The sequence below is a fragment of the Hemiscyllium ocellatum genome, chromosome 14, assembly GCF_020745735.1.
Source record: "Hemiscyllium ocellatum isolate sHemOce1 chromosome 14, sHemOce1.pat.X.cur, whole genome shotgun sequence".
In the NCBI taxonomy this organism is placed as follows: domain Eukaryota; kingdom Metazoa; phylum Chordata; class Chondrichthyes; order Orectolobiformes; family Hemiscylliidae; genus Hemiscyllium; species Hemiscyllium ocellatum.
The window spans coordinates 21,717,856-21,744,738 of NC_083414.1; the positions used below are offsets into that span (position 1 = coordinate 21,717,856).

At 40.5% G+C, this 26,883-nt stretch overlaps 1 protein-coding gene across 1 annotated transcript in view; it reads right to left on the reverse strand.

The window, feature by feature from the left end:
• stab1 (stabilin 1) overlaps positions 1-26,883 on the reverse strand; it is a 287,180-nt gene that overhangs the window by 253,603 nt on the left and 6,694 nt on the right. Inside the window, exons 3-5 of the mRNA XM_060835476.1 lie at positions 20,996-21,114; positions 13,487-13,572; positions 10,176-10,245 (exon numbers count right to left, since the gene is read on the reverse strand). Of these exons, the coding sequence (XP_060691459.1) occupies positions 10,176-10,245; positions 13,487-13,572; positions 20,996-21,114 (275 nt within the window). The remainder of the gene's footprint in view (positions 1-10,175; positions 10,246-13,486; positions 13,573-20,995; positions 21,115-26,883) is intronic.

A 26,883-nucleotide genomic window follows, 5' to 3' on the forward strand; every position in this document is an offset into this window, starting at 1 on the left:
GCAACCCTCCACCACCACCATCTGTCTTCTACCACCAAGTCTGTTCTGTATCCAAGTGGCTAGTTCTCCCTGTATTCCATTTTATCTAACCTTATTAACCAGTCTACCATGCAGAACCTTGTCGAACGCCTTGCTGAAGTCCACTGCTCTGCTTTCATCAATCCTCTTTATTACTTCTTCAAAAATCTCAATCAAGTTTGTGAGACATGATTATGGGTAGAACTCAGGCCTAAAAAGGGGATGATCACCTTAATGGAATTGTAATTTAGAGACAAAAAAACTGCAGATGCTGGAATCCAAAGTAGACAAGCATGAGGCTGGAAGAGCACAGCATCCAGGCAGCATCAGCTGTTTTACATTGTAGTACAGAACTCCAACAGTCAGAGGAAAATGGAGGAACAAGTATGTGGAGAGAACTCAGATATATGTAAGAATAATAGGGTTGTAATAGTTGGGCTTTATTAACTTTCCAAACATAGACTGGGACTGCTGTAATTAGATTAGATTACTTACAGTGTGGAAACAGGCCCTTCGGCCCAACAAGTCCACACCGACCCGCCACCCACCCATACATTTACCCCTTACCTAACACTATGGGCAATTTAGCATGGCCAATTCACCTGACCCGCACATCTTTGGATTGTGGGAGGAAACCAGAGCACCCGGAGGAAACCCACGCAGACACGGGGAGAATGTGCAAACTCCACACAGTCAGTTGCCTGAGTTGGGAATTGAACCCGGGTCTCAGGCGCTGTGAGATAGCAGTACTAACCACTGTGCCACCGTGCCGCCCAACGTTAACAGCTTGGATGTTAAGGAATGTAAGAACATTTTCTTTATCAATATGTAGGTGTACCAACTAGAGAAGGACCAAGACTTGTCCTTCTCTTGGGAAAAAAAGGCAGGGCAAATACTGAAAGGTTAGCGGGGGAGCACTTTGGGACCAGTGGTCATAATTCTATTAGTTTTAAAATAGTTATGAAAAATGATAGGCCTTGTATAAAAGTAAAATTTCTTGATTGGAGTAAGTCAAATTTTAATGTTATCAGACAAGAATTTTCAAGAGTTGATTGGAGTAAACTGTTCACAGGTAAAGGAATGATTGGCAAGTGGGAGGCTTTAAAAAGTAATATAAAGAGTACTCCTGTTAGAGTGAAAGGTAAGACTGGCAAGAGTAGGAAACAATGAATGAATAAAGATAATGGGGCTCTGATCAAAATAAGAAGGAGGCATATATTGGAAGTTGGTTTTTAACAAGGTCAGTAGCTGGGAATTGGTTCCAACTAGTCTGGAAGAGATCTTATGTACAAGCAAATAGTAGATGTTGAATGATAATTGAGGCCTCAGGAAAAGACGGTCTGTCTATCAGGGCAGAACCAGGCATGAAGTTTCTTTTAGGAGAAACGTTGAGCTGCTGACACAGCATGAAGATTTGAAAGCTCCCTGCCTAACTTCCCTCACAGCTTGTGGAAGCCTAGAGAGCAGAACGCATAGTTAGAAATATTATTACCTGTACCTGAGTGAAACGAAAATTGATCCTGATAAACATTCCTTGAAAAGTAACTAAGGACTCCACAACTGTGTTTATTTGATTCGATTCCCTACAGTATGGAAACAGACCCTTCAACCCAACAAGTCCACACTGACCTTGTGAAGAGTAACCCAACCAGACCCATTCCCCCTGTTTACCCCTGACTAATACACCTAACACTTTGGGCAATTTAGCATGGCCAATTCACCTAACCTGAACATCTTTGGATTGTGGGAGGAAACCAGAGCACCCAGAGGAAACCCACGCAAACACAGGGAGAATGTGCAAACTCCACACAGACAGTCACCTGAGGCAGAATTGAATGTGGGTCCCTGGCACTGTGAGGCAACAATGCTAACCACTGAGCCACTGGGTCGCCCCATAAAACAATGCATTGTGAAAATCACTAAAGTAATCTGTCCAATTTTGTTATTTTCTCTTTTATTTATCCCTTAACTGTGTTTGTTTGTCTGTGTCTTTTGTGCGAATGGGGCTGAAAACTGTTTCACATTTAAACCAGAGACATTAATTAGATTACCTTGGTGTTTCATTTTTCACTGTTAAAATTTATTGTTTATTTAATAAACTGTTAAGTTTTTTGCTTAAGATACTAAACCGGTGTCTGGAATTGTGAATAAAGAGATAGAAAGGCTAATATGGTTCCGCTGTCTTCCTCTATATAACATAAGGCAGAGCTCCAAAGCTGTACTAAACGGGCAATCCCGAATTTTACAAGTCTGTCCCTCAGAGTAAAATATTGTTTCCAGATCAATGTTATTGAGGCCTTATAGCCTTCAATGAAATTACCTTTGCTCTTCTAACCTCTGGTAAAAACAAGATTAACAATTCCAATCTTTCCTCAGAAGAAAACCCAACTATCAATCTAGCAAAACTCTTCTGAACTGCCGACAATGGATTTATGTCTTTCATGAAATAAGGAGATCCAAACTTAGATGATAGGTCCATCCCTGTAATTTTTTCTTTATAGTAAGGATGTGCTTATTCTGAATTATCCCCTTAAATGTCTGTCACTACTTCTCTATCTCCCAGCCTCATATGCCAGCTCACATTTGTTTTCATTCCCATAAAGTTGTCCTTTTTAAGTTTAAATATTAGTTTTAGACCCATGCTTTTTGCTTTCAAACTGGATATAAAATTCAATCATATGGTATTCACTGCTACCTAGAGATGCAATAACTCTGAGCCCATTTATTAGTTCTATTACAATGCACATTAACAACCTTCATTGGAGCTGGAATATTACAACAGGATCTTGATTAGATAAGCTAATAGGCTGAGGAGTGGCAGATGGAGTTTAATTTAGATAAATGCGAGGTGCTGCATTTTGGAAAATCAAATCAGAGCAGGACTTATACACTTAAAGGTAAGGTCCTAGGTAGCGCTGCTCAACAAAGAGTCCTTGGAGTGCAATTTCATATTTCTTTGAAAGTAGAGTCACAGGTAGATAATATAGTAAAGAAGGTGTTTGGTCAGCTTTCCTCTATTGGTCACAGTATTGAGAGATCATGTTGCAGCTGTACAGGACATTAGTTAGGTCACTTTCGGAATATTGCATGCAATTCTGGTCTCCTTCCTATTGGAAGGATATTGTGAAACTTGAAAGGGTTCCGAAAAGATTTACAAAAATGTTGCCAGATTTGGAGGACTTGAGCTAGAGGGAGAAGCTGAATTGGCTGGGGTTGTTTTCCCTGGAGCTTCAGAGGCTGAGGGATGACCTTACAGAGGTTTATAAAATAATGGGGACATGGATAGGATAAATGGACCAGGTCTTTTCCCTGGGGTCGGGGAGTCTAGAACTAGAGGGCATAGGTTTAGTGTGAGAGGGGAAAGATAATAAAAGGGATGCAGAGGATGGTGTGTGTATATGGAATGAACTGCCAGAGGAAGTGATGGAGGCTTGTACAGTTACAGCATTTAAAAGGCAGCTGGATGGGTATATGAATAGGAAGGGTTTGGAGGGATATGTGCCAAGTGCTAGCAAACAGGACTAGATTAGGTTAGGATATCTGGTTGGCATGGATGAGTTGGATCGAAGGGTCTGCTTGTGTGTTGCACATCTCTATGACTCGATGCATATATGTTAATCAGGGCAGAGAACACTCTGCCAATCATTTGCAATAGAGGATTCCCATTGCATGTTCCCCTCCAAGCCAAGCGCCATCCTGATTTGGAAACATATCACTGTTGCTTCAGTGTCGCTGGGTCCAACATCCTGGAATTCTCTCCCTAACAGTGGGTCTACCTACAGCACGTGGACTGCAGCAGTTCAAGAAGGCAGCTCGTCGCCACCACCTTCTCAAGGACAGCAAGGAGCAGGCAATAATGCTCGCCGAGCCAACAATGCCCACATCCTATGAATGAATAAAACATAATTGTTCTGCTGCACTCATCCTTTTTTTTAACATTTCCTGCTTTGGGAGAGGAAATGCAGACTATGGTTGATGTCTGAAGTTGTTAAAGTCAATAATAAGACCAGAAGGCTGTGAAGTGGTTAGTAGAATTCTGAGAGTTATTTTGATCAAAGGATGAATCAGACACTAAATGGGTGTTGTGCTAATGAAACACATCAGTTTGAAAGTTTGTATTATCATGCTTGATTAATCTTAACACTGCTTAGAGGTGCTAAATTAGTTATCCACTGGTTTAGGACTGAAATTTTGATTAGATGCATATTTAGTGGAGCATGGGTTCTCAGACTCTATATTGGAGGTCTATGATGGAGAAGATTCAGAAGTAGAGGAATACCCTATTTCTGAGGAAAGGAAAAAGTCTTTTGCTCCTGACTATCAGTCTTTCATACAGTCTTTGCTGCCTGGGTTCACCATTTCATCCCATTCCTCCTCAAGACACTAATGCTCAAGCACTGCCTTTCTCCTGGTGACTCCCATAAATTATCAGAAAAGTTAGAACAGCATAGTATTTACTCTTTTTAGGTGAAGTCTAATTTCCAGAATAAATGTTAGTAATGTTTCAACAAAATGTTCCCAACATGCTTCAAATATCCTCTTCAAAAACTCCAGTAGCAAATGAACAATAAATTAACTTATAAGCAGTGCTTGAATTCTCCACAATGCCTAGTTTATTCCAATTCAGATAATTATTGTTAAGTGAGGTCACTATATTAAGTGTTTTCAACCACAAAGGTGTGCATCCTCTTTAAGGATTACTACTAGACAATATAATCTGTCAATTATTAATTTTAATAATTGCCTGGGCAATGGAAAGCTATTAGTGAAGGACCTTTGTGATGTGGTGATAGCGTCCCTGTGCCAGACCTGGGAGGCTTGGTTCAAGTCAAACCTGCTCCAAAGGTGTATAATAACATCTCTGAACAGCTCAGTTAGGGAAAAAAAAATTTTAATCGATTTGCACTAAATGAGTGCAAACTGTATTGTAGGGGCTGAGATTCCATTTTGGTTATCCCTTTGCCTCAAAACTGCCCCAAGATACTTTTCATTGATCTGAGGCTAATTTTTCTTTGGAATAGTGAAGGTGCCAAGGTCAGACAGGTCACAATGGGATACATTCCCCATTCACCACCACTTTTTCTCAACCTGGCCAAACATTGAATAACTTCCTCTGAATAAAAGAACTATTTTTTCCACTATTTCCCAAATTTAGATCTACTCAACAGCTGTTCATCTGTAACATTTTCCAGTTCTGATTGAAAGTCATTATCCTTTTTCTCTCTCCACAGATGCTTCCTGACCAATGGAGTATTTCCTGCAGTTTCTGTTTTCACTTCTAATGAATAGAAATGGTCCCTTAATTATTGCACAACAGTGCTTTCTTAGCATTAAAACATGAAGTATTGTTCATTGTTTTGTACTGACAGGAAACTGGGAGCTAACGGCTTAAAATTCCTTAATTACATTTAGAACAACACTTTACCTTGCCTTGAACACAATGGTGAGTTCAAACATTATGAGGTCAGAAACATGTTACAGCATCATAATCTAAAATAAATAATGATTTAGAAGAAATGGATTCTATGTTTTGGAATACACTGTATTAATTTTTATTTAAAGAAAATGAACAGATCCATTTTCTTTTTGCCAATCTGCAACCAGAAACCTGCATATTCTAAACTTTCCCATTTGACTGAAATGGTAAATCTCTTCACTATAGTTATGTTTTAATTTGTTGTCTCACAAGCAGCACCTAATTCACAAAGTTGGGGCTTCAAATGTTTCACTAGTGGTCCGGGGTCTTGCTGAAAATCAGGCCTCCATCTTCTGTGCCTGATGAGCAGCATGGCTAATTTTGCAATTCACCTTCCTTGAGGGAAGTAAAGCAAAATCATGAGCACAAGCCCTACTTTTACTGGACAATCAGGTGATCTCAATAGGTTGGCAGAGCTTGGCCATACAAAACAGGCACAACAAAGACAAATAGATATGGTCCACTTAATTGAGAATGCCCTTAAAGCAAGTTTGCTGTTGTTACTGAAAATGAAAGTTTTGAAGTCCAGTTTTTGGCAGTCAACATTTCTCTATTGTTCATTCAACATCCCGTATATGTTTCTTTCCCTATTGCTGCCTTTTTGCTGAAGGCCAAGACTTTTTTGAGATGCACATTTCTGGAGCCTGGCTAACACCTGCTGCAGCACAGGCTAAGGGGGATGAGAGTCCTATTGAGTGTTCTCAGAGTGCTGCTTCAATTAAACAAACAAGGGCATTTCATCAGCACACAGCACTATTAGATCCAACAAAACCCCAAGACAATATAAACTTCAAGATTAAGGTACTACACGGGTATACACATGCAATAGAATGAATTACTCTGCAGGCACAAGACCAGAGTTAGAGGACTTTTGACACCGTGTTAGGCTGGAGAAGTGGGGATTGTTACGCATTGGAGATTTTATAGAGGTGAGCAAAATTATGACAATTTGAAACCGAGGTAGGCAATTAATAGTTGTCCTGATTAACAGATGATACAAGGACTAGGGGTAAAGATTGAAGGTCATAGTGAAGAGAAAAGGGCAGATGTTAGCAAGCATATTTTATGTAATGACTGTAATGATCTGGAACTCACTGTCAATGTAAGTGATGGAAGCAATCAATGTTTTCATTGGTAAATGGCTGGACCTTAATGGAAATAAACTTGCTGAATAGAATGGGGATATGGTACTGACTAGATTATTCTACAGAGAGCACATGTACTGAATGGCTGTGTTACATGCAGTTCTAATCCTAACACTCCAACAGAAAGACTCCTCCTATGCCAATCCAGAAGCAAAAAAGCTCAGAAACAAATTGTCATTTATTTTGAATATCATCAGAACTTCCTGTCAAAGACAAATTAGGAGTCATTGATAGGTTAAAAGGTATGTAAGTCAATATTAGTTTCTGACATTTGCAATTCCCTCCAAATCTGATAAAATGTCTACGCCTGAAATTGTAAGTTCACTGTTCAGATGCAAGCTAATTGCTCAGTGTTTCCAGCCTTTTCTGCTTTTATTTCACGTTACTTATCTCCTCCATTGCAGGGGAACCTTAGAGGTGGTTTCCCTGAGGCTGGGCATTTTCACGGCCAGTTAGTTTGAAAAAGGAACCTCAAAAAATTGTTGAGACCTTTATCTGCAAGTCTAAGGGACAGAAGTCCTGCTTCAAGTTAATGGCACATCCTGTTTGTCCCCACCCAAAATGGCTAATAACCACATCCAGAGTGGTGCTGTAGTGGCGGTATCATTGGGATAGTAATCCAGAGTTCCAAGTTAATATTCTGGGGGCATATGTTCAATCCTACCACTGTAGATGATGAATTCTGAATTCAGTAAAGTCTGTGACTACAAAAGCTGCTATAATGATAGGCATTTTTATTACAAACACATCAGCTTCTCCATTGTTCTTTAGGGAGGGGATTCTGCCATCCTTACCCAGCTGGGGGCCCAAATGTGACTCCAGACTCTCAGAAATATGGTTGACCCTTGAGTGTCTTTGAAATGACATAAAATGTCAGTCAATTCAAGGCAATGAGGGATAGGCAGCAAATTCTGACCTTGCCAATAACTCCCAGATCCCATGTAAGATTAACAAAAAAGTCTTAAGTTTGTGCAGTTCCTTCCTATCACATTAGGGATTTAGTAGATGTCTGAAGATCTGACGAACTGATGTAACATGATCAAATTTCTCGCTCAATGCTTAATTCAAACAATATTTAAGGTTTGAAGGCCATACAGTTAAATTTGGATATGACACAGGAGGCAAGTTGTCAAGATTTTTGTTTTAGAGACAGTGAGGCAGCTAACTTAGTGATAGTAACTTAGAGTTGAATTTAACAACTGCAAAGTACAGATAAACAAGTCCACTCAGGAGAAAGTGAGGACTGATGAAGGGCTTATGTCTGAAATGTCAAGTCTCCTGCTCCTTGGAAGCTGCCTGACCGGTGATGCTTTTCCAGCACCACACTCTTGAAACAAGTCCACTCACCCAATTTCAATATTTTAGTGGGGCATACACTTAATATTACCTGTGAGCTGTAAGGCCATTGCAGTTTTACATCCATTAGCACATGATCTCATTGCACTCTGTGCGACTTTAACTTATTTCAGTTGGCTGCTGTATTTCCCATTTGCAATAGTAACTTCAACAGCATTTCTTTGATACAAGGGTGCATTGGCATCTCTCAGATTGTAAAGGCACAATGCAAGTGCATTTTTTTTCATTCTTTACTTCTAGTAATGGATATCTCCTTCCACTAAACAATTTTAGTTTTCCCATACACTGTAGCTTCAAAAACACGCCATGCATTCCTTCAAACTGATGCTTGTTCTTTCAGCACTTACGTTTTTTATAGTTCTACTCAACAAATACTGTCTATATAAAGAAGGATCACAACAATTATAACTTACAATGCTACTTATCATGATTATTTAATATAAGTTCTCAATTTTTATTGATGATTCTTTCAAAGGTCCTAATCCCCAATCTGAAGCAGGACTGAAATGTTCTCTAAATGGGAAAAAATAATTATGTTTGCAAGTTATTATCAGAGTTTACAGCCATTTGAGGATGATTGTATCTTTCAATATCCGAGATGCAAGATCATGTCCTGTGTCTGTAATATCAGAGGTATATTTGGCACGCATTGATTGCCAGCACATGTAATTTTCTGACAAACGTAAGGACACGTGCAAAATTTGTAAAAGCCGATGCTGCCTGCTGTTGATACACAAATAATATTCTGTGATTAAGACATGATTGGGCAGCACAATGGCACAGTGGTTAGCATTGCTGCCTCACAACATCAGGAGGCAACATCAGCTTTGGGTGACTGTCTGTGTAGAGTTTGCGTGTCTTCCGTGTGTCTGCATGGATTTCCTCCCGGTGCTCCTGTTTCCTTCTGCAGTTCAAAGATGTGCAGGTGAGGTGGATTGACCATGCTAAGTTGTCCCATAGTGTTTTGAAATGGGTAGGCTAGATAGGCTAGCCATGGGAAATACAGAGATAGCATGTGGGTCTGGATGGGATGTTCTGTGCAGCATCGATACAGACTCATTGGGCCGATTGACCTCCATATGCTCTGTAGGAGCTCTATAACTACTACCCTAATTTTGCCAGATTATTGCCTCATCCATAAAGCATCACTACAGTAAAGCTACAATATCTGAATATTTCCTGTGTGCAACACAGTGATTATGAGAAGAAATGATGCAGCTTTACCTCAATATATGAACGCCTTCAGTATCAGGGAAACTGCCCCTACATCAGACTGCTTACAGCAGTTAGCTTATATTGCTTTCCTAAATTTGATGCTTGTCTAGCCTTCTTTCAGAGCATATAATGCTGTCTCAATCAGTCTGAAAGTTTACTGTGTTGCACAATCAATCAATGTAGGAATTGAGCTGGCCTCAATTGAACTGTCACAACAACACATTTAAACATCTCCTCGGAATCATAAGTACATGCATGAGTAATTTTAAGCCAGTTCTCACAATGCAGTGTCTCTCTGGCAACATATTCATTTTTTTCTTTGGCATAGTGAGTTTGGTTTCAACAGGACAGAAATATTTGTAAGCTGAAACTTAGAATATTGCACAGCAACTTCTCCAATATATACAGGCACACATCCCAGTGACTCACAAAAGAGGGCAGGAAATAGCTTGGATTACCCTTATGTCATCTTGGCTGCAAGTCTGAACTGACCAGACAAAGGGTGAAAAATACAGACTAAAAAAAGTGCTTCCTTGGACAAAAATAGTGGATCATTTATGTTTGGGGAAGTAATAAAGGGCAAAATTTGGGCTGGGTATAAAATTGGCCACTGATTTGCTATCACCCGTTTTGCAAAGAGCAATCTCATCTCCAAGAAAGTCAACTAAATAAACTTAACAATTCGTAACTAAGAAGAAAAGTTAAATATTTTATGTTTTCTCAGTAATTTATTCAATATTAGGTTAAAATACAGACAATTTATTTGATGTTTTTGTTTTCATTATGTCGATTGCTAGATCTAACTACTGCAGAAACTACAATGGACAAAACTGATCTTTGGCATTTGAAAGGAAATTGGGCAACACGTAAATTTTGTTGACCATTTTGTGCTAACGTTGAACTCTTAATGAGTGAAGTTTGTTTCATTATTCTAACTCAAAGTTACAGAAAAAAAATCTTCCTACCCAAGACACAGTCAGGGCCGTAAGCTTCCTCATCTGCACACTCCTCACAGACACTTCCTTTGTACTTTGGCTGCAGCAGAAGAAAATCAGTTTCAACAGACTAGGAGACAACCCAAGAATCTGCAGAAATATTGTTATCTGGAGCTTCATTTAACATCACGTTACATATGAAGAAACATATTCTAAAAGCAGTGAACTGTCGTCTGAAAAACCTGGTGAGCTTTGCTTGTACCAGCGTTCTAAAAAGTCTCTGTGATGACTTCAATAGAAAATAATTCCAGCATTACAGAACAGAAAAGTGTAAAAGAAAAGTGTAACAGAAAAGAACTGCAATTAAACTGCATGTAAATAATCCAACACCATATGGCTGAAGTAGATAACTAGAAATGTATGAGCATAAAACAGTAAACAATGCAGGATGGGGAAGGAAGTAAAAGGGAAGGGTGGGAGGAGTTGCATTGCTGGTCAGGGATGATATCACAGCTGTGCTAAAGGAGGACACCATGGAGGGCTTGAGCAGTGAGGCATTATGGGTGAAGCTGAGAAATAAGAAAGGTGCAGTTACATTGTTGGGGCTGTATTACAGGCCTCCCAACAGTGAGCGTGAGGTAGAAGAACAAATAGGTAAACAGATTATGGAAAGATGTAGAGGCAACAGGGTGGTGGTGATGGGAGATTTTGATTTTCCCAACACTAACTGGGATCCGTCAGAGGTCTGGATGGGGTAGTATTTGTAAGAAGCATCCAGGAGAGTTTTCTAGAGCAGTATGTCAATAGTCCGATGAGTGAAGGGGCCATTTTGGACCCGGTATTGGAGAATGAGCCAGACCAGGTGGTAGAAGTTGCGGTGGGGGATTTCTTTGGGAACAGTGACCACAATTCTGTAAGTTTTAGACTACTCGTAGACAAAGATGAGAGTGGTTGTAAGGGATGAGTACTAAACTGGGCCAAGGTCAATTATATCAAAATTAGGCAGGAGCTGGGAAATATGAATTGGACACAGCTATTTGAAGAGAAGTCCATATTTGATATGTGGGAGGCTTTCAAAGATATGTTAAAGATAGCGCAGGATTGGTATGTCCCATTGAAAGCAAAGGATAGGAAAGGCAAGATTCATGAACCATGGATGACAGGAGAAATTGTACAATTGGCCAAGAGGAAATGAGAAGCATACATAAGGTCCAGGCAGCTAAGAACAGAACGCGCCCTAGAAGAATATTGGGAAAGTAGGACCACTCTTAAACGAGGAATCAAGCAGGCTAAAAGGGTTCATGAAATAGCTTTAGCGAGCAGAATTAAGGAGAATCCCAAAGCCTTTTATTCTTCCATAAGAAGTAAGGAGCTAACTAGAGAAAGGATTGGTCCACTAAAGGATAAGGAAGGAAAGCTGTGTTTGAACCTGAGAAAATGGTGAGATTCCCAATGATTACTTTGCATCATGTTCACTGAGGAGAGGGACATGATGAATGTTGAGATGAGAGTAGAAGTTTGATTACCCGGGATCCCGTTAACATAAGTAGGGAAGATGTGTTGGGTAGGCTAGAGGTTATTAGGGTGGACAAATCCCCAGGACTGGGTGGGATCTATCCCAGATTGCTGAGGGAGGCGAGAGAGGAAATAGCTGAGGCCCTAATAGATATCTTTGTAGCATCCTTAACACAGGTGAGGTGCCGGAGAACTGGAGGATTGCTCATGTTGTCCCTCTATACAAGAAGGGTGGTAGGGATATTCTGGGTAACTACAGACCAGTGAGCCTGATGTCAGTGGTGGGAAAGTTGCTGGAGAAGGTATCTACTTATAAAATCTATTTATATTTGGAAAAGAATGGGCTTATCAGTGATAGGCAACATGGCTTTGTACAGGGGAGATCATGCCTTACCAACTTAATAGAGTTCTTTGAGGAAGTGACCAAGTTGATATTTGAAGGAAGGGCTGTAGATGTCATATACATGGACTTTAGCAAGGTGTTTGATAAGGTTCCCCATGGTAAGCTAATGGAGAAAGTGAAGTTACATGGTGTGCAGGATGTTCTAGCTAGGTGGATAAAGAACTGGTTGAGCAACAGGAAACAGAGAGTAGTAGCTGAAGGGAGTTTCTTGAAATGGAGAAAGGTGACCAGTGGCGTTCCACAGGGATCAGTGCTGGGGCCACTGTTGTTTATGATCTGGACGAGGGCACTGTTGGTATGATCAGCAAGGTTGCAAATGACACGAAGATTGGTGGAGTAGCAGAAAGCATAGTGGACTGTCAAAGAATACAGGAGAATATAAATAGACTGGAGAGTTGGGCAGAGAAGTGGCAGATGGAATTCAATCCAGGCAAATGTGAGGTGATGCATTTTGGGAAGTCTAATTCAAGAGTGTATTATACAGTAAACAGAAGAGCCTTGGGAAAAGTTGTTGAGCAGAGAGATCTGGGAGTTCAGGTCCATTGTATCCTGAAGGTAGCTACACAGGGGGATAGAATAGTCAAGGGGCATATGGCATGCTTGCCTTCATTGGATGGGGTATTGAGTATAAGAGCTGGCGGGTCATGTTAAAGTTGTACAAGACATTGGTTCAGCCGCATTTAGAATACCGTGTACAATTCTGGTCGCCACATTACCAAAAGGATGTGGACACTTTGGAGAGGGTACAGAGAAGGTTTACCAGGATGTTGCCTGTTATGGAAGGTGCTAGCTATGAAGAGAGGTTGAGTAGGTTAGGATTGTTTTCATTAGAAAAAAGGACATTGAGGGAGGACCTGATTGAAGTCTAAAAAATCATGAAGGGTATAGACAGGGTAGATAGAGATAAACTTTTTCCCAGGGTGAAGGATTCAATAACAAGAGGTCATGCTTTCAAGGTGAGAGGTGAAAAGTTTAAGGGGGATACACGTGACAAGTACTTTACACAGAGGGTGGTAGGTGCCTGGAACACGTTGCCAACAAAGGTAGTAGAGGCAGGCACAGAAGATTCATTTAAGACGCATCTGGACAGATGCATGAGTAGGTGGGGAGCAGGGGGATACAGATCCTTAGGAATTGGGCGACGGGTTTAGACAGTGGATTTGGATCGGTTCAGACTTGGAGGGCCAGAGGGCCAAAGGGCCTCTTCCTGGGTTGTAAATTTTCTTTGTTCTTTGTAATGCGCAAAATAGTAAGGCATTGATGAAACAGTCACTTGAAATACAATTATCTTCCAAAACACAATTCCTTCACCAAAAAAAAGTCATTTTGTAAACTGTAAGAAGTTCATGTGTAAAAGTTCATCATGGTAAAAGGGATATACCAAGCAATTAAATGAATATGATATTAAGAAGTGTGAACTGACCTCACAAATGCAGGTTCCATTCCCTGAAACTCCATCCAAACATATGCCATGTCCATTGCAAGGATTTGTTGACCCACCAGGGCATTCTAAAGCAGAAAACATGTTATTATTTTACATGACATGAGCGTTTTTAGATTTTGCATCTAACAATGTATTAAGCAAGATCTACAACAGATCATTTGCAAAACATTATTTAGTAGCAAAACAATATATAGGCCCCAAACACAACTTCCAGGTGAAGCAGTATTGTATTTGTACTTCCTTCAATCTAGTTTACTTCATTTGTTGCTCAGAATGTGGTCTCCTCTGCATCAGCAAGATGAAAGGCAGACTAGGTGACTGCTTTTTGGAGCACCTCCGCTTCATGCAAAGGAATGACCCTTACCTCCCAGTTGCTTACCATTTCAATAAACCATCTTGCTCCCTTGGTCACATTTCTGTCCTGGGATAGCTGCGATGTTCTCATGAAACACAATGCAAGTTCAAGGACAAACACCTCATTTTTTTGCTTATGCACTTTACAGCTTCGCAATCTCAACACTGAATTTCATATATTCACAAACAGACTGTATTATACCTGTCTTCTGGTTTTCTTACATTTCCAACACACCACAACCCCATCATCCATTGTCTTGCCTTATTTTTGTCTTGTTTACTTTGCTCTTGGTAGACCAGGTCAAGTGAAATTCATCTGACGAAGTTGCAGCGCTCTGAAAATGTGTGACTTCAAGTAAACCTGTTGGACTATAACCTGGTGTCACGTGACTTCTGACTTTGTCCTGCCAGTCCAAGACCAGCACCTCCACATTATTGCTCTTAGTAAAGAGTACCCGTTCTGTCCCTTTCACACCTTAATTTATACCTATTTTATAACCCTTTTTCTCTTTCTCCATCATTAAAAATCTCTTACACACAGTAAGGATTCAAAAGGTTGCTTCAAACTGGTCATTTGCTCTACTAATGCAGTAAACCTAAATTCAACTTTCCATAAATATCTTATAGAATGGAGGATATGAGTAATGTGAATGAAGAATGTCTTGAAGCTAATTAAATAGCTACTTCAAAGGATGGGTACAGGGATGATAGCCTAAATGTCTTCCTTCCATATGAAAGATTTTATTATATTCTTTTGCACATAAAAAGCAAGGCACAACATTGCATATAGCTACACATAGAAATAATGAATGGAAAATAATAGTATATCTGTATTATAATTATTGCTGATTATTTTACCTAGTAATATCATTCAGCATTGTTCTAGCCTTCTTTATTACTGTACTAGCCTCTAGTATCCAACAAAACAAGCATTCAATCCTCTAGGACCATCTTGCACCTAATACTTGCTTTGTGAGGGCCAGGGAGAGATTTTCCCAAAAAGGTTACCACTGTATTTTGGAGTGATGGCATAAGTTTTGGACTTGGAACTTTGAGGTGAGTAACTCATGTCTTGACTCCTCAAACTGAAACCTTGTTCTCTGTGTATGATCTGTAAAATACAAGTCAGGATTGCTTAGTTGTGTAAGAAACATGATGGAATGTTGTCCACTTGCCTGAACTACCACTGCTATATTAACACTCAAGAACACTCAAGGGGGTGGCACGGTGGCACAGTGGTTAGCACTGCTGCCTCATAGCACCAGAGATCCAGGTTTGATTCCATCCTAAGGCAACTGTCTGTGTAGATTTCCTCCAGGCACTCTGGTTTTCTCCCACTGTCCAAAGATGTGCAGGTTAGGTAGATTGGCCATGCTAAATTGCTCATAGTATTTAGGGATGTGCAGGTCAGGTAGGTTAGCCATAGGAAATTCAGGGATTCAGGGATGGGGTAGGTCTGGATGGGATATTCTTCAGAGGTATGGAATCGCTGAGTAGTAGCAATTCTATGAAGAAGCTTAATACCATTCAGGACAAAGCAGCCTGTTTGAGTGGCATCCCAAACACCAATCTCTCCAAATACATGATCTCTATCACCTAGAATGACAAGGGCAGTAGAAATATGAGAGCAAATTTCCCTCCAATTTTTATCCAAACATTTGGGAAAAAAACTTGGATCTCACAACAGTAACATGGGTGTAGTGACAGCTCATGAATGGTTCAAGAGGGTGATTCACTGCCATGATCTAAGGTCAAAAAAGAATGTGTTATGTATTATATTGGGACAGGGGTGAGTAACACTGGTGTGTCATCAGCCAGGTTTGCCAGCTTCTTCTGACTTGTACTGAGCTTTTACAAAGAGCACAGCTATGGAACAAAGTCACCTACTGGGTTGCAGCAATCAGTGAGTGTGTATGTTCTTTAGTTCTGACTGGAGTCTAGTAACTGCTCAATAGAGTATAACTGGTGGTGACAGTGAGATCACCAGGATTATACTGAGAAAGAAAGAGAAGAACAAATAATTGTTATTTCACTCACTGGTGCATCCAGACAACACCAATACAAGAGGAACCATACCCAACCTCCGACCCAGTATGAGAGAGAGAGAAGGAAACATGGAAATTCTCTTGAACCATATACCGAAACACACCTCACGCAACTACCCAGAACTCACTGACACACATGTTGTTTAAAAGGAAATTAATTTTGAATCATGCTTGATCTGTTTCTATCTGAACAAACACTCAAGATTGCCGAGAAGAATCAATTAGGCCGAATGTCCAGAAGGGAAACGGACTCCAAAATGTATCTTTATCATCAGGGCAACCAAGTACTGGGCCAGAACTACAGCACTACTGACAGGTGGGAGCTGCCATTTTGCTCGAATTATTCACCAAATAAGCAGCACAATGTTATTAGCCAAATTTGTAAACGCATTTCAGGACCCATGCCTATATGCTTCCTTTTCCCACTCTGTTTGCTGGACTTGGTTCCAATTCCAATTGCTTCTCTTCATTGCCATTCTTGCTATCAACAAGCGAAGCTTGCCCAATGATGGAAAAATCAAAAACGTAAGTCCCAATAATTCTGAATACTGATGACCCAATAAAAGTTAGCAGTCAGACCTCAATGCTGCTATTATTGTGTGGGCATGGACAATTCCATTTAAAAGAAAATTCTTTTAATCAAAAGGACAGCTCTTGTTCTTTGTTTCCAAACCATTATATTTGAGCCATGTAGCTAAATGCATTTTGTGCACAAATTACCAAATCATGACCACGTACTCTAAACTTTGATCTATGAAGCATGTTTAAAGTTGTAATTGCGGCATCCCCTTGAAGTAGGGTCAAGAGGGCTAATATTAGTCAAGTTAAAATTAAAATGCATTATGATCTTGAAATACTTGGTGTAGCTATGCTTGATTTCTTCCAAGTTGTAGCAATACAGCCTGTTTAAGCATATTATTCTTTGCAACACAGAGCCAAGAGACAAAAAGACACAGAGATGAATTACCATGGCAATTAGCAGAATCAAGGCTGAAGTTTGAGATAATAGGAACCTGCATGAGGTTGCGAATTGTAAATAAATGTGAAAACTCGGTATTTTTGAGGAGTTCTTTGGGTAACTAAGATGATGACCTTCTTTCTTGTATATGATCCAATAAAATCTTTGCTTGCTTGAGCGAAGCAGACTTTAAAATGGTCGATTTTTATCACAACAAACTAAATCAACTTCCAATACTTAGTAGTTTGGTGGATAAGTGTGTTAGATATAATTGTTAGACATTTAATGGTAGCAAATTAAAGAATGTTAATTATATCTAGTTTTATAGGAGAGGTAATAGGATGACAACAGCTTTACACTATGCCTCCATAGAGCCTACCTTAAAGGCTGCATAGATAGAAATACCGTGCCCTTGCATTCTCACAAGCAACTTATGATAGATCTTTCAAGACATTATTTGAAAGGGTGATGATGAGCCACTTACTGAACCTGCTGCAGTCCTAATGTCTAGGTACACCACAGTGTAGTTTAGGAGAGTGTTCCAGGATTCTGACCAAACAATGATAACTGATTGACGGTTTAGTTCCAAGTCAGGATGATGTGTGACATGCTAGGTGGTAAAGTCTGCATAGTTCAGAAGCTGCTGTCAAAGAAGTTTTGATACATTGTAGCAGTGCACTTTATAGATTGTGTGCCAGTGGTGGATGGACTGAATTAGACTACATAACCCTGTGCAGTGTTGAGATTCTTCAGTGTGTTGGACTGCACACATTCAGGTAAGTAAACAAGGAAAATAGGTATGCCATTATACCCTTGATTTGTGCCTTGTGGGTGGGCAGACTTTTGGACATCAGCTAGTGAGTTACTCATTGCAGATTTCCCAAACTCTGATCTGCTTCCGTTATCAAAGATATTTACATGGCAGGTCCAGCTGGTCAATGTTGATCCCAAGATATTGGTGACAATGGATTCAGTAATTATATTGCTACTGTTTGTCAGGAGGAGATGGCCAGATTCTCTAATGTTGAAGGTTCTTAATATCAAGCACATCTGTGAGAGAAATGTTACTTGCCATTTCATCGGTTCATGTCTTAATGTTATCCAGACCTTGTTATCCAGAAATTCTTCAGTATCTGAGGGGCTGTGAATAGGATTGGACACTGTACAATCATTAGTAAATATCTCCATTTCTTACTTGTGGCAGAGGGAAGGTAATTGATGAAACAGCTGAAAATTGTTAGTTTAGGACACTTCCACAAGGACTATTGGGTGGCACGGTGGCACAGTGGTTAGCACTGCTGCCTCACAGCGCCAGAGAACCGGGTTCAATTCCCGACTCAGGCGACTGACTGTGTGGAGTTTGCACGTTCTCCCTGTGTCTGCGTGGGTTTCCTCCGGGTACTCCGGTTTCCTCCCACACTCCAAAAATGTGCGGGTCAGGTGAATTGACCATGCTAAATTGCCCTTAGTGTTAGGTAAGGGGTAAATGTAGGGGTATGGGTGGGTTTCGCTTCGGCGGGTCAGTGTGGACTTGTTGGGCCGAAGGGCCTGTTTCCACACTGTAAGTAATCTAATCTAAAAAAAAATCTAACATGAATATCTTGCTGCTAAGATGGCTGACATCCACTAACCAAAGTCACCTTTCTTTCTTTCAAGGCATGACTCCAGCCAGGGGAAAGTGTCCTCCCAAATCCCATTGACTTCAGTTTTACGATGGTCCCATAAAATTGCACTCAGTCAACTGCTGCCTTGTTGTCAAGAGCATTTATTCTCAAGTCACCTGTGGAGCTTAGCTTTTCTTTGTCTCTGTTTAAACTGAGGCTGTAATGAGGTCAGGAGCTGGAGGAAGTCAAACTAATTATGAATGAGGAGACTATTGGTGAATAAATTCCACTTGGCAACACTGCTGGGGACTCATTTTTGGTGTTATTAGGACTCATAGCCTTTTCTGTATCCAGTGCCATCAGTCTTGATTCCATGTAGAATGAATCAGATTTGCTGAAAATGATAACTGTCATGTTACAAATATCACAAGTGCCAAAATGGATCAGATAGTCAAAACTTCTCACAAAAATGGTTAAAAATATTTCAGTCTTATCTTTACAGTCACATGCTGGACTCCGGCATCATGGTGTTCCTCTGCTCCCCCTTCTCCTACTTCCAATTATTTGTTTAATTATCTATTACAGTTCACAACTGAATATGGCCAGACTGTAGAGATTGATTCAGATTCATTAGTTGCAGTATCACTTCACTTGTTTTTAGCATGTTTCTTCTGCTGTTAAGCTTCACAAGTTGGTCTCTAATTTTTGGGTACAGCTAGTGCTGCTCCTGCAATACAATCTTCATGGAACTAGGCCTGACTCTTGTCTTGCTGGCAATAATGGAGTGGCATTTGCTGCATTGCTGGAGCATGACGTTATGGATTGTAGTGTAGAATAATTCTGCTTCTGATGCTCCACGCAGCCTCATAAGAGCCCAGTTTTAAGCTGCTTGAAACAAAAACAGAAATTGCTGGAGAAACTCAGCAGGTCCAGCAGCTTACTCATTTACCTCTCCTGTTCCCCCCACCACATCTGCTTCAGCATAAATACTACTTTTTCCTAGCTACTGACAGTTCAGAAGTAGAATCACCAGACTTGAAACATTAACTCTGTTTTCTTCCAAATAATGCAGCCAGACCTGCTGAGTTTCTCTAGCAATTTCTGTTTTTGTTCCAGATCTCTAACATCCACAGTTCTTTGTTTTATTTAAGCTGCTCAACCTGTTCTAGTTAGCACCTAGTGGTACAATGTAACAAAATGAAGGAAGTTCTCAACGCAAAGATGAAACGTCAATGTGATGATCATTCTTCCCAAAGTTATCATGGATAGATGCAATTGTGACAGATAGAATGGTGAGAATAACTTTAAATAGGGTTTTCCCTCAAGTTGGTTTTCTCATCACTTGTTATGGGACTAGTCTGCCAGATATGTCCTTTAGGGCTTGGCCAGTTTGATCAGTAATGTGGTTACTGAAGCACACTTGATGATAGACATTGAAGTCCCTCAATCAGAGTACATTCTGCACCATCGATACGCTCAGTTCTTCTTTTACGGAGGAACACTGATGGGTGGTAATCAGGATGCGATTTTATATTTTATCCATATTTTGATTTGATGCATGAGATGTCATAGGATTGGGTGTTAATATTGAGGATTCCCTGGACCACTTCCTCCTGATTGTATGCTACTGTGTCACTACCTCTCATGCCTCCTCCTTCCAGTGGGACAGAACATACTAGAGATGATAAAAAAGGAATCCAGGATATTGGTTGTTAGGTACAAGCATGACTGTTTTAATTCTTTAGGACTGCTCTCCCAATTTTGACCCAGGTCCCCAGGTGTAAGTGAGGAGGACTCTGCACAGTAAGTGGGATGGAGGCACTTTTGTGTCCTGAAGTCAATGCTCGGGGCGTACTCAGTCATATCCTTCCTCTACGTTTTCATAATGGTTTGATACAACTGTTAGAGGAGAGTTCAGAATCAGCCAAACTTTGTAAATCTGAAGTCACATGTTGGCCAGACACGAATAGCAGATATCTTTCCCTTTTGTGAATCAGCAGTTTCCACAGTCACCATCACTGATTAAAACTTGTTAATTCCAGATTTACTTAATTAACAGAGTTTAAATTCCTCAGTTAAGGTGGTTGGGTTTGAACCCACATGTCCAGCTAATTAGTCCAGGTTTCTGGACTACTAGTCTAATAACATAAACGCTATGCTACTGCAAGTTGGTCAGCCTTAGGAACTTCAAAGTATATTAAGATAGAATATAAGTGACACAGACTTGTAGCTCTATATTGAAACCAGTTATATGCAAATTGTATTTGATTTGTTTCTAAAATCCGGTTGATTATATGAAATAACTCAAGAATATTGAACTTTCAATGCAGCTCAGAAATGAAATGCTATAATATTACAGAAACTGTAACACCAATATTGTTAAAAACAATATTTATCAAGTGGAACAATAGATTAAATTTATCAGTCACGGTATATGCAAATATAAAACTGTCACATAATTTGCATCCCAGAAAGCATTGTAGTAGGTTAGTCTCTCTCACTCACAAAATCAAATCTCATTACTCACCTAGGCAGTCCTGGCTCCAGAATCCTGTACAACATTTGAAAATTGTGGCCGTTTTCGTGCATAAGTGTCTGCAACCAACTTGCCGAATCAGCTGTTCGCCACCCAGGTCCACAGTAAAACTTTAAATGTAAATACATCATAACCATAATATTGTTAAAATACTGTGCAGAATGAATATTATATACATTTAATTATATTCTGCTGCACAGGGAAACCGCGGCGGCATATCTTTTTAAGTTGTATGCTTGATAGACTCAAATGTTTCAGAGTTAAAAAGTGATCTTCAATCACATCTTAATCATTTTAACGCTCAAAGGTTTGTGAAGAATATTTTTAACTCTGAATGTCATATCACTTTTTTTCTATAGTGCGATAATGAATGGAAGTCCCCCCTTATGTTTATTTACTAACAACCCAGGAGAGATGGGACTGAGAAGTGGATAAACTTCTTTACTCAGAGAGTTATAGGATTTGGAATCCGCTGCCTGGGAGAATAGTGGAGGCAGTTGCCATAAGAGGATTTCAAAAGAGAACTGGATAAGTATTCGAAAGTGAGAGATTAAAGGAGATAGAGCTGGAGAAACTAGCTGAGTAGCTTCTTAGGAGACTGTACAGACATGATGGGCTGAATGGGCTCCTTCTGTATTGTAAAACTATGATGTTGTGATTATCTCACTATCAAGCATCCTCTAAAGTAGAAAACTCTGCTAATGTAACTGAACTTTGTACTATTAGCACCTGAAAATGAGAATGTTCATTACCATTTTCCTCTTCTCTAAAGAACTTAGGGCGGCACGGTGGCACAGTGGAGGGCGGCACGGTGGCACAGTGGATAGCACTGCTGCCTCACAGCGCCTGTAGACCCGGGTTCAATTCCCAACTCAGGCGAATGACTGTGTGGAGTTTGCACATTCTCCCCGTGTCTGCGTGGGTTTCCTCCGGGTGCTCCGGTTTCCTCCCACAGTCACAAAGATGTGCAGGTCAGGTGAATTGGCCACGCTAAATTGCCCGTAGTGTTAGGTAAGGGGTAAATGTAGGGGTATGGGTGGGTTGCGCTTCGGCGGGTCGGTGTGGACTTGTTGGGCCGAAGGGCCTGTTTCCACACTGTAAGTCTAATCTAATCTAAAAAAAAACTGCGTTTTGTGTCTAGTCCTCAAATGCTCTCACAAGTCAGCTTGCTCAGAGTTCCTTGCTGAAGGTCGGACATGTTGTCATTGTGAAATCTTTGCAACTCTAAAATAATACGCATCACATAGCGAATCAACACCAAAACAAAACTGGTTTATTCTGGCACACACAAATGCTTTGTTCTGATGTATACATATGCCACAATAGGATGCTATTATATTTTTCTTAGTTTCCCTAAGAAGGTTGTGGAGAGCCTGCACTTTGAATTAGTGAGTCCTTTTGCCCAGGCTAGCAGGACTATTTTTAGAAATCCATGAATGTTTGAACATTAACAGCACTTTTGCTGTTTCTTGTATGAAAGCCATTGACCTATGTAACAATGTCTGTGTAATCAGATATAATCTGAAATCATGGGATTGATACTCGGAGTTCTGGTGTTCATGATGTACCATTTGGGAAGATTTGCACTTGAAGGACTCTATCACCTGACTCTATCACCACAGGGAGAATGATTAAAATGTTGCTCTTTGCTAACACAGCATTTATCATTTGCCAAAATTTTCCTGACAACAGTGAAAATTCACCTTCTGATTTGGAGATTTGATTTGGTTTATTAATGTCTCATGTACCAAGAAACATGACATGCTAACCAAACAAATCATTCCTTATGTAAGTACATCAGGGTAATAGAACAGAATACAGAATACAGTGTTACAGCTACAGGTGCAGAGAAAGATCAGCTCTAGTACATGAGAGTCAAAATTAGAGTGGTGCTGGAAAAGCACAGCAGGTCAGGCAGCATCTGAGGAGCAGGAAAATCGATGTTTCGGGCAAGAGTCCTTCATCAGGAATGAGGCAGGGAGCCTCTGGGGTGGAAAGATAAATGGAAGAGAGTGGGGCTTGGGAGAAGGTAGCTATGAGTGCAATTGGTGGATAGAGATGGGGATGAAGGTGATAGGTCTGAAGGGAGGGTGGAGTGGATAGGTGAGAAGGAAGATACATGAGAGGTCTGTTCATAAATCTGATAACAGCGGGGAAGAACTTCTTAATTAAGTTGGTGGGAAAAGTTGATGGGCAGAGAGATCTGGAAGTGCAGGTCCATTGTACCCTGAAGGTTGCTGCACAGGTGGATAGAGTGGTCAAGAAAGCATATAGTATGCTTGCCTTCATTGGACGGGGTATTGAGTATAAGAGCTGGAAAGTCCTGTTAAAATTGTACAAGACATTAGTTCGGCCACATTTAGAATACTGTGTACAGTTCTGGGCGCCACATTACCAAAGGGATGTTGGCGCTTTGGAGAGGGTGCAGAGAAGGTTTACCAGGATGTTGCCTAGTATGGAAGGTGATAGCTATGAAGAGAGGTTGAGTAGGTTAGGTTTATTTTCACTAGAAGAAAGGTGATTGAGAGGGGACCTGATTGAGGTTTACAAAATCATGAAGTGTATAGGCAGGGTGGATAGAGACAAGCTTTTTCCCAGGGTGAAGGATTCAATGACAAGAGGTCATGCTTTCAAGGTGAGAGGTGGAAAGTTTAAGGGGGATACATGAAGCAAGTATTTCACACAGAGGGGGGTGGGCATTTGGAACGTGTTGCCAGCAGAGGTGATAGAAGCAGGCACGGTAGATTCATTTAAGATACATCTGGACAGATGCATGAGTAGGTGGGGAGCAGAGGGATACAAATACTTAGGAGTTGACCAACAGGTTTAGACAGTACATTTGGATTGGCTCAGGCTTGGAGGGCCGAAGGGCCTGTTCCTGGGTTGTAAATTTTCTTTGTTCTTTGTCATATTTTCAAACTTCTGTATCTTCTATCCAATGGAAGAAGGTGGAAGACAGTATAAACAGCATGGAAGGGATCCTTCTCAGTGTAGACAGAGTCAATGGGAGGAAGGCTGATTTTCCTGATGGATTGGGCTATGGCCACAATCTTGGGCACAGCAGTTGCCATACCAAGTTGTGATGCATCCAGATAGAATTTTTCTATAAACATTCATAAGAGTCATTGTGGACATGCTGAATTTCCTTAGCCTTCTCAGGAAGTAGAGGCATTAGTATTCTTTCTTGACTGTAGCATCAATATGGATAGACCAGGATAGATTGTTGGTGATATTTACTTCTAGGAACTTAAGGCTCTCGACCACCTCCACCTCAGCATCATTGATACAGAGAGGGACGTGTCCTCCACTCCATTTCCTAAGGTCGATGACTAGCTCCTTCATTTTACTGACATTGAGGGTGAGATCGTTGTCTTTACAGCAGGCAACGAAGCGGTCCATTTCTTTACTGTATGATGCCTCATCGTTCTTTGAAATCCGACCCACTACAGTGGTGTCATCACAAATTTGTAAATGAAGTTAGAGCTAAAATTGGCCTCACAGGCATGAGTGTATAGGAGTATAATAAGTGGCTGAGTACACAGCCTGTGGGGCACCAGTGGAGCACAAGTCAAGGATCTAGTTGCAGAAGGAGAAGCAAAGTCCTAGGTCTCAGAGTTTGGAGAGAGTTTTGATGAGATGGCTGAGCTGCTGCCATTCCCATCTCTAGGAATACCCCACGATGGTGTATAGATAATTGCTATCCTTCCTGATTCCTTTCACCACTTATATGCCCCTCAGATCTCGTAGCCCATCTTCAATTGTACGGTAAAATCCCAAGTTTGTTATATTTGTGTAGTGTAGGCTGGCTGAAAGTACCCCTTGTGGTAGTTTGACAGCTTCCAATACGGTATAAGCTTCAGGCACTGACGTAGGAAGTGTTCATCCTATTCTAGAAGCCATCCTGTAGCCAATTGCAGAACTCTGGGATCAGTTTTCTTGTGAAGCATAAGTGGCAAAGACAACTCTAAGACCAAAATAAAATACCGTGGATGCTAGAAATCTGAATTAGAGACATAAAATGTTGGAAAAATTCTGAGAGCACCTGAGGAGGGAGAAACAAAACTTAGTACTTGACGTCTCAATGCATTCCAAACAAACATCATATTGGACTCGAAACATTAACTCTGCTTCTCCAGCACTTAATGTTTTCATGACAAAGACAGCTCTCCTGGCACATATTGGGAGATACTAATAATGTCCAAAAGTACAAATTTCAGGATACTGGCAGTGTAAAGGTAGAACCTTTCAAGTGTTGCACACTGCATTTGTTCCCCATCATGGATGCTTCCTTATCCAAGCCTTACAGTTCTATGAAATATGCCAAGGACTAACTTTACTCAACATTAGCGTATTTTAAATTGTAACTGCGAAAGGCGGTAATAAAGGGACATTTTGTACAGATAAATAAATCCCAGAGCTAGCAGGCCCAGACATGAAGCAAATTGTACCACATTCCGATTGAAAATACAAACTACAGCAATTGTAACAACTACAGTACTATTGAATAATAATCTCAACATTATATTAAATCTCAACATTACAGAGTCATCCAACTAGACACAAAACTGATGCAACACCAAAAGATTGGGAATTCTGCCGAGGGACTTCATTTAAATAAAAGTTAAATTACAATTATCCACAGTTTGGCTTCCTTGTGGCCCTAAAATTACCATTTAAGAATGCGGCTTAAAAATCTCACACTTCCTACTTTCAAACCTATTGTTGCACTCAGTGCCCTGATTGTTATAGTTCCAGATGAGATACCCCAAAATGTTAAGCTCCCGGGCGAGAAGGGACAAACTGTCTTGCCTTCTTTATTCACCCACCCCCTTGGTTTGTTTTGCAACAAGTTAGGCTAAAAATAGATCCTTTCCCTTGTGGGTACCAGACCCAAATGACTTATGTTTGAAAAGGAAACTATTTAAGAAGGCATTTTTGAGTTAACAAACAGTGAGTTTATTATCAATAAACACGAGAAGAATTAGTAACACACCACACACACACACACACACACACACACACACACACACAAATTAGGAATGAGGAGAGTCAAAAAAGTAAAATGAAATACATGGATCGGTCTCTGAATTATTTATGAAAAGGTGCTATTGAACTTTACAGCAGTTACAGTGAAGGTCACCAGCAGCATTTACACCCGTAATTGAAATATTGATGACAAGATTCTTGGTTTAGCAGATTGGTTGAATTTGTCTTGTTCTGATTCCTTTTGATTGGAACTAAATTCCAGTAACCAGGATGAGAGAAGGTCCTTCTATTGTCTTGCTTCCTTTTGTCTGGCCTCTAGCTCAGGGACTTCGACTTCTCAGTGAGCAAGACCCTTTATCTGCAGCACTGGAGTAACAAGGGGATAGTTCTTCAACTGTGACCTGCACTGCTCACTAACGCTCGAGCCCAGGCTTGTACACATGGATACCTTATTCTGCGCGCGCGCACACACACACACACACACACACACACAAACTTCAATCACAGTAGCACTCACAAGAGAGCATCAGCTCCATTAGCACATGCTAGCAGAGATGGAACTTTTTTTTTAACCGCTGTTTCTTGTGTATTTTTGAAACAGAAAACATTAAATGTGTCTGCAGTTTGGGACATACCCACAAAAGCGGCTGACTGTTGAACCGGAAGTTGTCCAATCTCTCACTACGTTTGTAGTTAAAAGAGATTTTAGTCCAGTCTCTTTAGACTTGCCTCTTGACCCTTTGAAAGCTTGTTGTTTGAACTAATTGGTTAGCTCAGTTGGCTGGATGGCAGGTTTACAATGCATAGTGGCGCTGTCAGCCTGAGTTAACTGAGGCAACAATGAAGGACTCTCCATCTCATCCTCATCCCTCGCTTGAGGCACAGTGACCCTA